Raw genomic sequence first — 15,777 nt, 5'->3', positions numbered from 1 at the left:
TGAGCCATTCAATAACTCTGTCATTCATTCTCAAGTCTTTAGTTTGGTTCTCAATACATATTTGCATCGTCCTCCGTGTCTGCACAATGCAAACATTCAGCTCAGCCACTCCTTCCAAACCATTTCTCTGCTTTGTGCAGTTCGATCCGAGCTGCATGCTCTGTGGTGAAATGGGGGTGAGGAGAAGAAACTGAGGGTAAATATTTGGATGGGGTTGGGTGAAGATTGAAGACAGAGCATTTCCACATGTAGCTTCATCATCCAGTGAGTTAGCTGAGGGCTGGTTGCCAGATGTCTTATGCAATGCAACACAAAATTTGGGTGGGAGGCGATTACTAATAGACTAAGGGGGTGGATGTCTTCAGGACAAAGTGAACTTTGGTCTCTGTGAATAGTTGAATTTGTATCAATTTTAAAAGAGAAAGGCTATAACAATAATGATAAAAGCCAGAAGAACAAATAACTGAATGGATAAAAACAAACAGGGTTGCACTGATGCAGAGGAGGAGAAACAACCTCACTTTTCTCATCCACCAACATTAATGGGTGAAGCAACAAGATAAATCCTGGAAAGGAAGATCCTGAGATAGACCGAAGATTTCAGATAATAGTCAAATTGGCACAGATTCCAAAGTTTTTCCAGATCACTTGCTTTCACAATTACTTGCTTATGGCTCGGGATGGGAATCGAAACCCGGTTCTTGTTGAGAACGATTCCCCTATTCCCTCCTCGAATGACTTCACCACGTTGTGTAGCGTCATTTAGCAGGAAACATGGCGCCTAACTGGCATGAAAGGGAGGAAACACTACGAATATGCAAAAGGTAACTAATCAACTAACAGTGCATATTCTGTTAGTGCGATTTGCCTTATTACAAAACCTGCTACTGCTTTGCGCTGCATTTAGTGACCATGATGAGACAGAGTCTGGCTCAGATGCTGGCAGTTGTCGCTGCAGTCTACCGGTAGAGTCTCCTTTCAGGCAGGATAGACGAATGTCACCGAGCAGTGACTCAGTTTGTGGTAAAAGTCTTGCACCCATTTGCCACAGCAGATGATTTTCAGTAAGTGAATGTGTTTAATTGTAGGCAGGGACATTACTGGATATTCTTGTGTAATTGCTACAGAATAATTTATGTTATACTTTGTTATTGCTACAGAAGAATATTTATTTTATTATTTTACATTTACAATTTTCTTTCTGGGGACCCTGTGACACCCCATTGAAGAGCCGTAGGCCGGATCTCTTAAGATCTCACTGTTGGGTTTGTAAGGCCATGTTACTCCTAAATTTCTATCTTGTTCAAAGAGAAGATATAAAACACAGTTCTAAGCTAATCGACCTTAGTGTTCTCCTTTTTAAAAAGAATCGATAAAGAATCGAATCGTTAAACAGAATCGAAAATGGAATCGGAATCATGAAAATCTTATCAATACCCATCCCTACTTATGGCCTTTAAAGGTTCCCTGTCATAACATCTGTGTGATGGGTAAACTGTTTTCAGTGAGCGCTGATAATGAGCTGCAGCTGGTGTCTGCTGGGCTTCACCTCCAGCAAACCGGACCTCATGAGTGGGAGAGAACATGTGTGTACTGTTGACGATGCCTAAACTCAAGGATTCGAAATAAAGAGTTTGCTAAACCAAAGTCCATCATCATTGTGGCTATATCTATATGCACACGTCAACAAGAGCCATTGTTCAGCTCTGCAGTTCCAGCACGCTCTTTGTGGCATGCTCATCTGCTGCAGGTTTGGGTTAGTGTGGTAATGCATGGAGGCTATGGTCTCCGGCTGCTCTCCAAAATAGTCAGGTTGGGATCAGACTCCCTGCAGGACATCCATCTGCAGAAGCTACTGATTGCTATCAATCTGGCAGCTGAGAGGAAAAATGAGAACAGGGGCCCGTTCTTCGTACCTCGCTAAGTAAGTTAGCTGGATTAGATTGTTGACGATTTCGCGTGATCCTGGATCGTTCGGTTCCCCGAAGCTCATCCGGGACTTGCTGTCATAGCAACAGAGCCACACGGGGGGACCTGGTGAATGACCTGCAGAGAGCTGGGACCAAAGTAACAAAGGTCACCATCAGTAACACACTACAACGGCAGGGAATCAAATCCCGCAGTGCCAGACGTGTTCCGCTGCTGAAGCCAGTGCATGTCCAGGCCCGTCTGAAGTTTGCCAGAGAGCACATGGATGATACAGCAGAGGATTGGGAGAATGTCATGTGGTCAGATGAAACCAAAGTAGAACTTTTTGGTATAAACTCAACTCGTCGTGTTTGGAGGAAGAAGAATACTGAGTTGCATCCCAAGAACACCATACCTACTGTGAAGCATGGGGGTGGAAACGTCATGCTATGGGGCTGTTTTTCTGCCAAGGGGACAGGACGACTGATCCGTGTTAAGGACAGAATGAATGGGGCCATGTATCGTGAGATTTTGAGCCAAAACCTCCTTCCATCAGTGAGAACTTTGAAGATGAAACGAGGCTGGGTCTTCCAACATGACAATGATCCAAAACACACCGCCCGGGCAACAAAGGAGTGGCTCCGTAAGAAGCATTTGAAAGTCCTGGAGTGGCCTAGCCAGTCTCCAGACCTCAACCCCATAGAAAATCTGTGGCGGGAGTTGAAAGTCCGTGTTGCTCAGCGACAGCCCCAAAACATCACTGCTCTCGAGAAGATCTGCATGGAGGAATGGGCCAAAATACCAGCTACTGTGTGTGCAAACCTGGTAAAGACCTATAGTAAACGTTTGACCTCTGTTATTGCCAACAAAGGTTATGTTACAAAGTATTGAGTTGTATTTTTGTTATTGACCAAATACTTATTTTCCACCCTGATTTACCAATAAATTCTTTACAAATCCTACCATGTGGATTCATGGATTTTTTTTTCACATTCTGTCTCTCACAGTTGAAGTGTACCTCTGGTGCAAATTACTGACCTCTGTCATCATTTTAGGTGAGGGAACTTGCACAATCGGTGGCTGACTAAATACTTTTTTGCCCCACTGTACATACAGGTCATTTCCTAAAAAAGGGAAATGTACTATTAACATTCTATTACATGTATGTGATTATTACAGATGTAATTCATATTTCAGAGTAGTAATCGTAAATTACTTCGTGTAATCAAGATGAGAGACCATGGCTATAAAAGCGAAGGTGGATTTGGGAAGCCTGTCGCAGCCATGTCCTGTCCGTATACGCGAGCCACCCATTGCGGAAGGTGCAAGATTGATAAGGAGAGTCCTCAGAATTCAGCGTATATTGCGGGACAGACAGGATCCTTTAGCTCAGCGCGACAGTGTGCTCATAGAGAGATATCGATTTTCCCGTGAGGCTATTATTTACTTAACCAACTTGTTGACGAGGGGGTGCAGGACCACCACCTGTCTTTTTTTGCTCTGCCCTTTTCTTGGTTGCTGTTATGAACAAACTAACAGAGTATTACAGGCCAGTATTACCTTGCCAAGAGACGCAAAGCAATCTAAGAGATAAATATTACCATTCTGTAGAATACTCCTGTATTCCACTTTTACTTGTTCCCATGTTCTTGTGGGTCCTGTTGTGGCTCTAATGTGAAAGGGGATATAATATAACATATTATAATATAATATAATGCCATATGATATTGGACAATATAGTGTCATATGATAGATCTACCCTACCGCCTACTGGTGTTGGCCAGAGGGGCCGATGGCGCGATATGGCAGCCTGGCTACAACCGTAGCTGCCTCCACCAGTGTGTGAATGTGGGAGTGAATGAATAGTGGTATCGTAAAGCGCTTTGGGTGCCTTGGAAAGCGCTATATAAACCCAATCCATTATTATTATTATTATTAAATTACCTACGAGTTTGTCAGCAACTTTCTGCCAGCCCCTCTCTCCTTGCTTTTGCAGCCTTTGCAGTGTTCTCTTGCGTTTTAATTAAACTCTGAAACTCCTGAAATCCCTCACTCAGGAGTTCTTGCTCTGCTGCCGGAAAATACCGTGCACGCCCCTTCGACATTTTCGCCGACCAATCAGCGGGTTGCTGATCAATGTTTCTACTATCGATGCGTAGCCCCTTTTACGACACCCAGTGATGTCACATTACTGCGTCCAGCTGTACTAATCGTCAACAGCAGGTGTGTTCGGGGAACCGGATTAGCGAGCTCACGGTTAGCGCGATGGTTTGGTCTTGGATGTGTCATTTGATCTTGGATGTAGTAAGCGACGTACGAAGAACAGGCCCCAGAACTTGAAAATGCTCTGCCAGATGATGGAGGGAGAGGGCCCACTAGCTAGCAACTTCAATGTTTTCAGAAATATGTTGCCAAGTATACTTTGGGAACAGCTGGCATACCTGGGTAGCCTTCCCAAATAAGATTCTTGTAAGAAACCCTACAATATCATATATTTATAATGCAGGGGTGGGCAACTCCAGGCCTCGAGGGCCGGTGTCCTGCAGGTTTTAGATGTGTTCTTGATCCAACACAGTTGATTCAAATTGCTAAATGTTCTCCTCAACATGTCCTGAAGTTCTCCAGAGGCCTGGTAATGACCGAATCATGTGATTCAGGTATGTTGACCCAGGGTGAGATCTAAAACCTCCAGGACACCGGCCCTCGATGCCTGGAGTTGCCTACCCCTGATGTATTGTAAAATCTGTAGGCAAACAGACTGCAGAGCACTGTGACAGTCTGTTCGTTTGTCTAAAGCTGGTCCTCCTTTGTATACAAGAACTGTGGGCCAAGAGGGAGGGAACACAGAGGACAAATAAACAACATAACCTCTGCAGCTGGCTCGGTCCAGAGGGATCGCGCTGATCATGTGTAGATTTACACAACATATCTGACAACGAGGCACACAAGTTTACTGTGAGCAATGTTAACTATTTCAGAGGAACCGCCACACTGACATGATTATTTACTGCATCCAAATTATGCAAACAGGACCACCATGTATGGCACAGTGACAACATGGAGGGAACAGCATGGAGAGCTGAGCATGCAGGCCTTGACAGCAAACTGGCAACACACAGGAGTGCAGTGCAGCACAGCAGCAAACGTTGCGATTTTAGGAGCTGTTCACTACAATGGAGCGTCACAAAAAACACTGCAGCTGCATGCAAACATGGAAACATCAGCATCGGCGAGCCACATCCGTGATGTGTGCTGCAGTTAATATTCATTGATATGCTGAATATGACGATCCAGTTATATACTCTGTTGCACCAAGTCGGTGACTGGATAGAATATTTCCACTTTAAACTTCATGAAGCGGGCTTTGCAAATCTTTCTCTAAAGTTTCCATCTCTCTGTGGTCAGACAGATTATTCCCAAGAAACACGCCAAAGCCCTCTCTCCGCTCACATCTTATACTCCAAAATGTTTCCATTCAGGTCATTACACTCCTGACGAGTAAAAATAGCATCAAGATGAATTCATTCTTCGCCTTCTCTCCCTCAAGTCCTGTTCTAACAAATGGAAAAGCAATCCAAACATTAAACACAAACCCGACACACAACTTTTTCAAAACCACCACTTTGAGTGCATCTCAGTTATCAGCCTACCTGCTAAGGTCTCACTGAGAGGTCAGATTCTCACTCTCTGCTTTGATGTGACCAGGGAAACACTTTGGAAATGGTACTGATGCTAGGCTCGAACTTAGCCACAGGTTATCTTGAGAGATGATCTCCCAATTTATGACACATTAAACCTACTACTTAAGAGGCTTCCCAAGTCATCACACACACTTGTATAAAGTTTATACTCTTATGAGATGCACAGCAGCTTAACTTTATGGTAAACTCTATAGTTTAAATGCCAGGTGTAAGACTTTGGGAAATACCTTGATGTTTGTTTGAAGAGATGGACAAGTATGTGGCACGGATGCCGACAGCCTCCACAGATGGACAGACAAAAAACACCCAGTGAAGAAAAAGCTCTGTGCTTTCAGCTTGGAAGCAACAAGTCAGACAAAAATGTTTGGACAGCAGTCTGATAGGGTGAGAGGTCAAGCCTGGAAAAACACACTAATCGTCCATGTGAGGCATTCTTCATCGTGTTCCAGCACTAAACTACTAATCCAACTGTGAACAAGAGTTCAAGGAGCACGGCTCGTCTACCTTGTCTTCTTACCAGTAATTACAATACTCTACTAACACCAGTCTACCAGCAGCAGACAGCTTGGACCATCAATCAATCACAGAATGGAATTTCACACTAATGGAAACCACAGCCTCCCTAAACTCTGAGTACCGGACGCCACAGGCACCAAGTGCAAGTCTTCCCAGTGGTCCTAATGCCTTACAATAACTCAAATTAGTTCCATGACGACTTGATGCTAGCATCTCTTATTAGAAAAAAGAAAATCTGACACACTGAGAAAACAGGTATCCAAGTAACAGGGAGACCTTGAAATAAAAATTAATTCCTGTCGCCAGACATGCAGTTTAAAACTCAAAGAGTGGGGCTGCAGAGCACGTCAGCTGATAGCACGTCAGCTGATAGCACTGCCTGAGAAAAGGGGTTCAATAAAACATATCCTGCTCCAAAAATAACTACTGAGGGTTACACGTCTGGCAAGGATACGACTATGACAGCAAGTGCTTAAGCAGCAGCACGTTTATCTGATGTCAGCCATGAACTGTTGGTTTGGTGGTTCTGTTCCTGTCCCTCCTCTTACCCACAGGTCAGGCTGTTTACAGGCAGTGAAAGCAGATATGTACAGACATAAAAAAGGGTGTCTCTGGACACAAGCTTAAAGTGGTACTGGAACAGTACACAGCAGCAGTAGTTCATGCAGTAAAGTAGAAGCAGCTTTAATGGTAATAAAAATAGTTACATAATACACATAAAGTACTCCAAAGTGCAATGTCTGTTTCTACTGCATTAGAGTGACATGTGAAAGCAGAATATTCAAAATTGATATGGATCAAAAACATCGCCCGACTTTGAATCCCAAGCAAGTGTCAAGCTTAACCATACAACTATATCCTATACCCTTTTAATACTTCAACTACACATCTCGTTGTAGATACACATATAGATAGATAGATAGTAGGGGTGCAACGATACTTTGGTGTCACGGTTCGATTCGATACTTTGGTGTCACGGTTCGATATTAAAAAAATGTTCATGCCTTTTTAATTTGTCATTTATTAAAATTATAAATATATATTTTAACTCGAAAGTACAGTTTTTAAATTGAATGTTGCTGAAACAACAAAGTAATAAAAAAAATAAAAAAAAATCTATCTGATCGAGAAATCACTCATCTTTGGAAAAGAGAGTTTATTCGTGGGTGGGGCTGGACGGCGTCAACGCGTTAACGAGCTAACTGCGCTAACGCACTAGTTCCCACCCATGTAATTGAGCATTGCGTGGCACATCCAACATACTGTTTTACTTTAGTCCATGACTCGCTTACCTTCAGGGTCATACGTCACATGAAAACCAAAATAGTTCCAAACGCCAGATCTGAATGAGGGTAGGGGAAGGTTCAATTTGCCATGTTGCAACGAGCCTAAGTTCTGTCTTGCTAGCTTGCCCTGCGCTCTTCCTTCTGACGATGCTGTCTGTGTTGAGCGCTCAGTGGATCTGCGCTCGACTACTCCGCCTAGGCTGCACTGTCGAGCGCAGATCCACTGAGCGCTCCACACAGACAGCATTGTCAGAAGGAAAGTTGATAAAATAAATTAAAAATTTTGTATTGTTCGATACATATGCGTACCGAACCGAAAGCACTGTATCGAACGGTTCAATATCGATACGAGTATCGTTGCACCCCTAATAGATAGATAGATGCAATTTTTGGATTTTACTTTCATATGTAAATTATTCATTTGAAACTGACCAAAGAAATGAGTTTTGCATGCTGCAAACTGTCCTCGGTAAAGGCAGATTGCCATTTCTTGTCTAGACCAGGGGCGGGGAAGTCCAGGCCTTAAGGGCCGGTGTCCTGCAGGGTTTAGATCTCACCCTGGGTCAGCACACCTGAATCCAATGATTAATTTATCACCAGGCCTCTGGAGAACCTTAACACATTTAAATCAGCTGTGTTGGATCAAGGACACATCTAAAACCTGCAGGACACCGGCCCTCGAGGCCTGGAGTTCCCCCACCCCAGGTGTAGACCATACACTCAAGCTAAGGTAACTCTGATGACATCATTATGTCTTTATTGCAGTTCATTTTTAAAACTTGACTAAGATCACAGAATCAGTGAAAATATAAAATATTTGCTATTCCATAATCTCTTGTGAGCACAGTACAGAGTGCTGTAGTAACATACACTTCATCTTGTATCTTCGTATTGTCTTTGGACACGATACTGGGTTTGTGTCCACATTTACATTGTTAATACTGAGGCTCATCGTGTTTGATCACACTTTCTAGACACTGTTCCTACCATGAAAATCATTTAGTGGACAGCAAAGGCAGGGTTTTAGAGTTTAAAGAAGGAAAAAGACAAACTCAAAATAAGTCAGGTGAAGCATTTGTCGGGGAATGTAATCATTTTTAGGGAATTTAGTTTCTAAACATCAGAACAATGACACAGATGTGACTGGATGCTAAATATGATTCTACAGGGTGGGCCATTTATATGGATACACCGTGATAAAATGGGAATGGTTGGTGATACTAAAGTCCTGTTTGTGGCACATTAGTATATGTGAGGGGGCAAACTCCTCAAGATGGGTGGTGACCATGGTGGCCATTTAGAAGTTACGTTGAAACCAAGCACACCATTGTTTTTCTTGTGACATTACCAATAAGTGTGATGTGTCACATGGCCCTCTTCCTATTGACAAAACAAAAGTTGCCGACTTCTAAATGGCCACCATGGTCACCACCCATCTTGAGGAGTTTGCCCCCTCACATATACTAATGTGCCACAAACAGGACTTTAGTATCACCAACCATTCCCATTTTATCACGGTGTATCCATATAAATGGCCCACCCTGTATAACCAGAAGCTAGTTGAACCTTTTTAGTTCAGCTTATCTTAGCATAAAGATTTGATAGCACTACTGTTGCTCAAAGGCAATTGTTATTCATCCAGTCACTGAAGCTCAACAGTAAACACATCATTTCTCATCCATCTTCTTATCCAGTGTGTGAATGTGAGAGTGAATGAATAGTGGAGTTGTAAAGCACTTTGGGTGCCTAGAAAAGCGCTATATAAATCCAATCATTACTATTATTAGTATTATTATTATTATTATTATCCACTAAAAGTACTCTGACATTTCTCTACAAAACTTAGAAATAACATTTTAAGATGCTAATGGAAGTCCAACTGAATATAAATCATGAACACGTCTGCTTAGTACTCACCCTTCTAGTGTTGTCCAGCACTTTGGGGTCAGGTTGGCCATAGTTTGGGGGATTGGCATGTGGGTCATAGCCTAGCCTGGACAGCATAGGGGCGATGACGGCCATGTCCCTCACCACATCAGCTGGGATCTTTCCCACCCACTTGGACAAGGCTTCCACATTAACTGGCTTGATGACCTGGTCTGTGGACCTCTCCACCCTAACAGGACACAAAGAAGTGTTATTTCAAGTACGCACGTTGTTGGAACCTCGTTTTGCAACAAAGTGACTGTTAGCACACATTTAACCACGCTGACCACAGGTCACAGCATTATTTACACAGGTTGCCATCGTGGCTCGTCCTGTTTCACAACAGACCAGTCCATCACTCGCTTCTGTTCAGTGGAAGCATCTAATTGGCTGTAACCGGATTATAAAACGCTATTAAAGCTGAACTGCTGGCCTCTGTCACCAGCAGGTCCCCGTTAAACACAATGAATGAATAACTTTTTACACCATTACTTCATCGCTCAGCCGACATCCATCTCATTTGATCTACATCACTGGAAACGACACATGGATCAACCCTAATGGCTTAATGTCTGCTCCACACCAACATCTCCGTTTCACTTTGTTTAGAAAACTTCTGTAGCAGACAGAAAACCTCAAGAGTAAAAAAGCAGCAATAAACACATAATATAACTTATTTCTATGGAATCACAAAAAAAAGGCTGTGACCTTTTTTAGAGCCTCAATACTTTGACTTTATGCTGAATTATCTGCAGAATTTAAGTGCTTCGTAGCGGCAAAGCTCTTCTAAGTAACATGAACCCATACAGGCAGATTTTTCTGATTTTAGGTTTTGTTGATGCCAAACATTAAACTGCTGTTTAGGTTGAAGATGAATTGCTCCACTCAGCCTTTTCTTCCATCCACCATTATCTTGGTAAATTATTCATCGTCTGAAATTAAATATTCAACCAGTGAGGGGATTGGACTTGATGGACTGCAGCTTTTATTTTCTGCAAGGAGCAAAGTGTACTAGCACTGACGAGCAGTGAGATGAACACTGAGCTCTATGGAGATGTAGATAACTGCTCTCTTAAATCACAAACACAACAAATCAAAGGGCATCCCGATACATGAATAAAATTAGTATAGAGTACTGTACCATTAGCCAGAGACCTGAATCAGTTTGACAGGCATCAGCTGAAAACACATTTAGATATTAGAGTTGCTCAAATTAATAAATCTCAGTGCTATCAGATTGTAAAAAAGCAGTATTCTGACTTTTTTCCTTCTGTATAAGGACAGATAGGATATTTCAAAGTAGTTACTGAAAAAAAACTTTCATTAAAATATACAGGTTGCATGTATAACATACAGTTAGCTTTTATTTCTTTAATGGATGAATAGTCTTTAAGTGATGAAGAATGGGACCACACATTAACAGATGACACGTACAGTCCCGATCAGAGGTTTATACAAACTCAGGAGCATGAAAGTCATGGTAATATGAGCCGCTTTTAATCGTTTCTATGAAATGCTCTTTTTCCAGGGTGGAAGAACTGGGTGAACGAGTTCAAATTTATTTTGGTTTACAGTACACATACAGAACGTCTAAGATAGCCTGAATCTATCTGTCACAACTCTTTGGGGCAAAGGGAGGAAGTTGCTGTCTGTCCAATCAACCCTACAAATACATCAATATACACACACAGACACGACTTAAATACTTTACTTGGTGCTGAGTTCAACAATGCCTTAAATTCACATTTCGACACTTTTAAAATGTCACTACTTTGGGTCGTCTTTCAGATCTTGGCAAACTGTCACCCTTAGATAAGAGGCAATAGATCAGGATGAACAACCCACGAACCCTCAAGACTCAAGCCTGCCATGAACTGAAAATTACTGGAAACGCTACTGTCACTCGCCAGCCACAGCTTTGCATTGCCATGGTGTGGATGTTACCCGAGAAAGAAGGCCCTGCTCCAAAGGTCAACTAACATTTTCAGCTGGACAGGCCAAATACATAGTCTCATCTGGCTATAAAACTTTTCTATACAAAGGTTGATCTGTCACAGTTACAAGAGATCATTGGGGGAGTCAAGGTGAGGATTTCAAATCTAAGGACTGTCAAGCATGGTGGTGGTAGCATCATGCTGTGGAGCCGTTTTGCTAACCGTGGTACTGGTACATTACACAAAAGGATGGAGTAATGAAGGAGAGGGGCTAGCTCCAAATTCTATAACAGCTAGATGGTTGAAACTTCTTGGATATTTATGGAGTTAAAGAAAGAAGTTAGTCCGTGGAGTCGCGGATAAAGCAAAGAGAGAGGTACATCTGCATCTAAAGGACTCTCTTTGGATGATCCCAATGTTCACATTTTGGACAGAGAAGACAGATGGTTGAGAGGTGAAACATCTTCAAGAAACTTAAAGAAATCTAGACTCTTTTCTTTCCAAGCTCCTTAGTTTATGAGGGGCTTATGAAGGCAGCAAATGAGAAAGGAGGACAGAGAGGTTCATGACTCATGAAGTGCAAAAGATCGGTAAGGAGGAAGTGAGGGTAGCTACAAAGAAGATGAAGCACACTGGGTCTAGATGAGGTATTGAGATTTTTAGGAGAGGGGTCAGTCGACTTTTTAACCAGACTGATTAAAATGATTGTGGAGTGAGTGGATGCCTGAGGGATGAAGAAGTGTACTGGTGCCAGATGTCAAGAACAAGGCTGATGGTCAGATCTGCTGAGGTATAAAGCTAAAGGGCATAACTATAACTGATTGCGTAACAGATTAGTTGATCAGCTAAACTCATACCGTTTAGGTTTCTGTCTCTATGAATTTGCTTACTATTTCTCCCCGTTGCCTGTAGAATCTTGGAACTCAGCAGATGTAACTAATTTTAAAAAGAACAAAAAAAGAAAGAAGGAGATTTTACACAAGTTTACGTGAAACTAAACTTGTCCATTGTGTTTACATTGTAAAGATATCATCTTTGTAGAGCTCAGGCTGGGTTTTCACCGATAAAACTGCCAAAAGTGTATTCAGTAGAACTTTTCAGCCAACCGACCTAAAGAAAACAAAATGCATTTTTAAAAAGGCCTAAAACTGTGAAACCAGTGAAAGCAGCCTCCTTATTGATTAGTTGAACATGTTTTGTAACAGGGTCAGCAATCCATTTATTCTAAAAGGAACACACCGACATCAGTCTCTCCTGCCTCAGCTAGATTACACTCAGATGACCAAATATAAAACAGAACTTCAGCTTTGACCACACTTCATCACTTTTTCATGCAACAAAAATTTAAAAATGGCTTCTTTTATGAGATTATTGTAACTGGTTTGATGCCCAGTCAAGCACAGCGATACCTAAAGAGCAGGCAGAAGGAGAACGCTCACACCACAATGTCTATTTACCATCCAGGGTCCAGCCCCTCAATCCTTATGTTTCCTGTCAGACTCTATACTTCAATACAGCAATTCACTTTCCTCTAATCCATTTACTTTGCAATTGAATCTTTACACTGTACAGGCATAGCCTCCTGCATGATTAATAGATTGAGCTGGTTTTGTCATCTCAGGAGGACGGTGGAGATGGTTTCTACGGTACGGGCTAGGATCCAAACATCCACTCTGCAACAAATGGGTAGGGAATCACTTTAGGTAACTCCATCAAGACCCAAGGGGCGGCTAAGTGTTGATGTGGAACATAAACTGATAAAGAGGGAAGGCTGCTGAGCTTCACCATCAGGTTAGATGGAGCTAACCTTATTGACAAGAGAGCCAAAGGTCTCTATAGTACACATACCAATACAAGCGCCAAGTATATACAGGAGTACATCTGTGTCTCACGGTTCTGAAGTCATGCTGAAGTTCTGCAAACCTCAAACTTACATAGACCAGCCATACATTAATACTCAAGCATTATGAAAACACATATGGTGCAGTTTGCCATATAAATCCCATAAACTGAAGGAAAGTATATGGTAAAAGAAAACAGCATGGTCGTATGGTCACTTCACTATATGGCTATAAAGTGTATATATATGCGTATAAAAATCCCCCCCCCCAAAATCCTTCTGAGAAAGCAGTCCATTGGCTTTTACTTCTGAAGGTTAAGGTGCTGTTAGCTAGCCCAACTTCTTCTTTTCTGTGTTTCCCTGCTGTAAGGATGACCATGATGCACTCTGACTTTAGTTCTTGCTCTAAGCCAGCGGTCCCCAACCTTTCTTGCGCCACGGACCGGTACCGGTCCGAGGCCCGGGGATTGGGGACCGCTGCTCTAAGCTGAAAGCTAAACATTGTAATGAAGATATTTTTTAATCCCCATTACATAACCCCAGTGAAAACTATTACTAGCAACAGACAATAATGTAATTTAATGCAGCGAGGTTTTTTCATGTCCAGTATTTTATGCAGTTAATAACTAAGCTTTCACTTAGATGCTTGTTTTATTTTGGAAAATGTTCCTTATCACAATTTACAATTAATTAGCACTTTTTATGCAACTTGAGAATTTACTTTCCCCCAAAAGGAGCACATAAGTAGGACACTGGCACAATAAATGAGGCAGACAGTTCAGTTTTAAATATCCCGTCTGTATAACTGAAGATTGACAACAATTCAATCATTTGCACTCTTACTAATGAACAAATGATGCATGCGCATTTCTCTTCTCAGCTTTAAATGAGATGTGACAAAACCCTTTTCTGGCCATCACATGACCACTCCCCTTCATCCTGTAATGCTCTTAATGGCCTTCAGCTTGTCAATTATTCAGTGCTGGGCCCTCTTTACCCAAGGTGGTGTTCTGTATCACCAAAAGCCAATAAGAGAATCGGATAGAGACATCTCGATCACAAATAGGTTGGAGAGTTGGGGAGGATGGATCAGACAGTTCAGTGCTCTGGGATAAGTAATGGAGCGGGTCTCTTAGCTAGGCAGGGCCTCCACTAAATCAACGCTAGGTAATTGATGTTAATGCTAAGGCAAGGTCCCAGTCTGGGGCCTGGCTGCCCACTGATTGAGATTTTTGTGTAGATAGAGACCAAATGCTGTAGGGTGGTGGAGGATGGGATTGTTGGTGGTTGGAGTGGGAAAGAGCCTTTAGCTGCCAGGTGTCATGGGGGTTGACTTTAATGCACTCTGGGCAAAGTACTTGATAGGAGGGCCAAAATGTTTGTGATGGTAAAAGGCAGTTGTGCTGCCCCGAAGGCTACTTGTGGCTGGCCGCATCTTCCATCAAATCGTATCAGAACCCATTTATGGGAGCGGTACGACTGTGGATCAAAGCCTCTTACAGCAGACATGTACACTGTGTACTCAACAAAAACTACTCATGGATGCACGTTAGGGTTGGGCAGTTTACATCACAGTGGAATCACCTCATCACACCGCTGAGTGTTCTGTTTCATTGGGTTTTTTTGGGGGGGGGGGGGGGGTGCTCATGGTTACCTAGTTAAACACGACCCGAGGTTGTTTTTGGCTAGTCCTGTGTGGTTGTTTGATTTTAACACATGGCAGGATTGACATTACTTGATTTATAGTCCCCACAAATGTGTCCTTTTGTGTACACTTCGTCACACAGAGGGGGGCTCTTCACCCACACAAGACACGCTGCCACAGGAAGTGGATGATGTATGCTACTGCCCGATGTTAAATGGTTGACAAGTGGTCAGAAATAGAGCAGGGAGCGATAGAGTTTACGAGGAACAGGAGAACCGCAAAAAAAAACTTCAAAGATCAGAAAATAAAGCATGAGAGCAAAGACCGTTTCACTTCAACTCTTTGTATGCAAGAACTTTGCTCTCCTCTGCAGCTGGCTCACACAAACAGATTTTATACACTGCCTCCATCTGACAACAGAGCTCACCGCAGGCAGACTGGCAGGCCCTGAACATACTAGCTCTGCCCATCATAAAACCAGCTTCACTCTTTCAATTCAATTTTATTTATACAGCGCCCACAGAAAAACCCAACAATCAACAAAACCCTATGACCCCCTATGAGCAGCACTTTGGCGACAGTGGGAAGGAAAAACTCCCTTTGAACAGGAAGAAACCTCCGGCAGAACCAGGCTCAGGGAGGGGCGGGGCCATCTGGGGTGAGAGAAGGAAGATGGGATCAAGGACATGCTGTGGAAGAGAGCCAGAGCTTAATAACAAGTATGATTCAGTGCAGAGAGGTCTGTTAACACATAGTGAGTGAAGAAGAAACACCCAGAGCATCATGGGAATCCCCGGCAGCCTACTGCAGCATAACTAAGGGAGGATTCAGGGTCACCTGGTCCAGCCCTAACTATATGCTTTAGCAAAAAGGAAAGTTTGAAGCCTAACTGTTATGGATAGGCGTAGCTTTGGGTCACGTGGTGTCAGTAATAGTGATTGCTATATCACCTGTTCACGGCCCGAGGGAAATTTTGTGAATGAGTGGGTGATGGGGGAAGTCGACTTTTGCTGACCGCTCA

At 42.7% G+C, this 15,777-nt stretch overlaps 1 protein-coding gene across 2 annotated transcripts in view; it reads right to left on the bottom strand.

The window, feature by feature from the left end:
- Positions 1-15,777, bottom strand: part of tpst1 (tyrosylprotein sulfotransferase 1) — a 50,041-nt gene that overhangs the window by 8,504 nt on the left and 25,760 nt on the right. For both annotated transcript variants that reach the window (XM_026191646.2, XM_026191645.2), the window contains exon 3: positions 9,329-9,527. In XM_026191646.2, coding sequence (XP_026047431.1) covers positions 9,329-9,527 — 199 coding nt within the window. The remainder of the gene's footprint in view (positions 1-9,328; positions 9,528-15,777) is intronic.

This window comes from Astatotilapia calliptera, chromosome 14 (assembly GCF_964374335.1).
Source record: "Astatotilapia calliptera chromosome 14, fAstCal68.1, whole genome shotgun sequence".
Taxonomy (NCBI): Eukaryota; Metazoa; Chordata; class Actinopteri; order Cichliformes; family Cichlidae; genus Astatotilapia; species Astatotilapia calliptera.
The sequence above is the reverse complement of the archived record's forward strand: the minus strand, read 5'-3'. Positions and strand labels throughout refer to the sequence as shown.